Source organism: Asparagus officinalis, chromosome 10 (assembly GCF_001876935.1).
Source record: "Asparagus officinalis chromosome 10, Aspof.V1, whole genome shotgun sequence".
NCBI classification, from domain to species: domain Eukaryota; kingdom Viridiplantae; phylum Streptophyta; class Magnoliopsida; order Asparagales; family Asparagaceae; genus Asparagus; species Asparagus officinalis.
The window spans coordinates 8,466,804-8,467,932 of NC_033803.1; the positions used below are offsets into that span (position 1 = coordinate 8,466,804).

General features: G+C 55.5%; 1 protein-coding gene across 1 annotated transcript in view; it reads left to right on the forward strand.

Moving 5' to 3' along the window:
• LOC109826421 overlaps window positions 1-489 on the forward strand; it is a 2,268-nt gene extending 1,779 nt beyond the window's left edge. The window contains exon 4 of the mRNA XM_020393454.1: window positions 424-489. Coding sequence (XP_020249043.1) covers window positions 424-489 — 66 coding nt within the window. The remainder of the gene's footprint in view (window positions 1-423) is intronic.

The window sequence follows — 1,129 nt, forward strand, 5'->3', positions numbered from 1 at the left end:
GGAAGTGACAGAGTAACTCCCACAGAGTTTCAACCGCCAGAGGGGAATTGTCTGACAGCTGATCGATCTAAGCTTGATCAGGGACGTATTCCTCATAAGGGAAGTCTCCCAGAGGTATCCCTGACACGTCGTGCATCTCGAAGGGGGTGATACCAAGTTCACCATTGGGGGTGAAAAATGTGCCGCTTTCCGCACAATACAATTCCAGAATGCTATGGAATTGAGAAGCGTTGATCCGCAGGCCATGTCGAGTGGCTTCGAGGGCCACATATAGCTCTGTGCCCTTGAGGTCAGCATTCTGTATTCCTCATAAGGGAAGTCTCCCAGAGGTAGCCCTGACACGTCGTGCATCTCGAAGGGGGTGATACCAAGTTCACCGTTGGGGGTGAAAAATGTGCCGCTTTCCGCACAATACAATTCCAGAATGCTATGGAATTGAGAAGCGTTGATCCGCAGGCCATGTCGAGTGGCTTCGAGGGCCACATATAGCTCTGTGCCCTTGAGGTCAGCATTCTCGGCCAAAACATAGTCGGTAATCTTGGACCACCACGTGTCGCTGCCAGGTGCAGAGTAAACCCACCCCGGGGCTCTAAAGTCCTTCGGGGGAAAGCTTCCACCGACTCGGAAGAAGCGGTGACGGAAGGTCTCCGCCACCGCTGTCGACTCCCCCACGGGCGGTTCAGTGAACATTAAGCCAGGGCGCAGACCCGTCACATGCTTGCACGAACTCTCCACTCCGTACCCAGCCGTAGAGCCCGTAAAGACGCCACAAGTGACCCCGTCCTGAGTGGGGGTCAAATCCCAGTTCATCGTCCGAGGGATCGCGAGGGACCGCAGCTCAACAATCGAAAACCCTCTCGACATGCTGGGGAGGTAGTAATGGGTCCCCTCTACCGTGCGGTACCACCGGCTCTCTTTGAGCAGCAGGGCGGAAGGGTCGGTCATGGAGTCGCCAAACAAAAATTGAGGTTTCGGCAGCTCTGCCCTCGCCTCATCTGTCAGCGCCGCATTGGTTGTCAGCTCGCGTAGGGTCAAATGATGACCATCCGAGACCCTCTGTATCAGACCATGCGGCTTATCAGCGGTGAACACGGGTACTGGAGCCAAAGAGGGAAACCGAGAAGGTGCT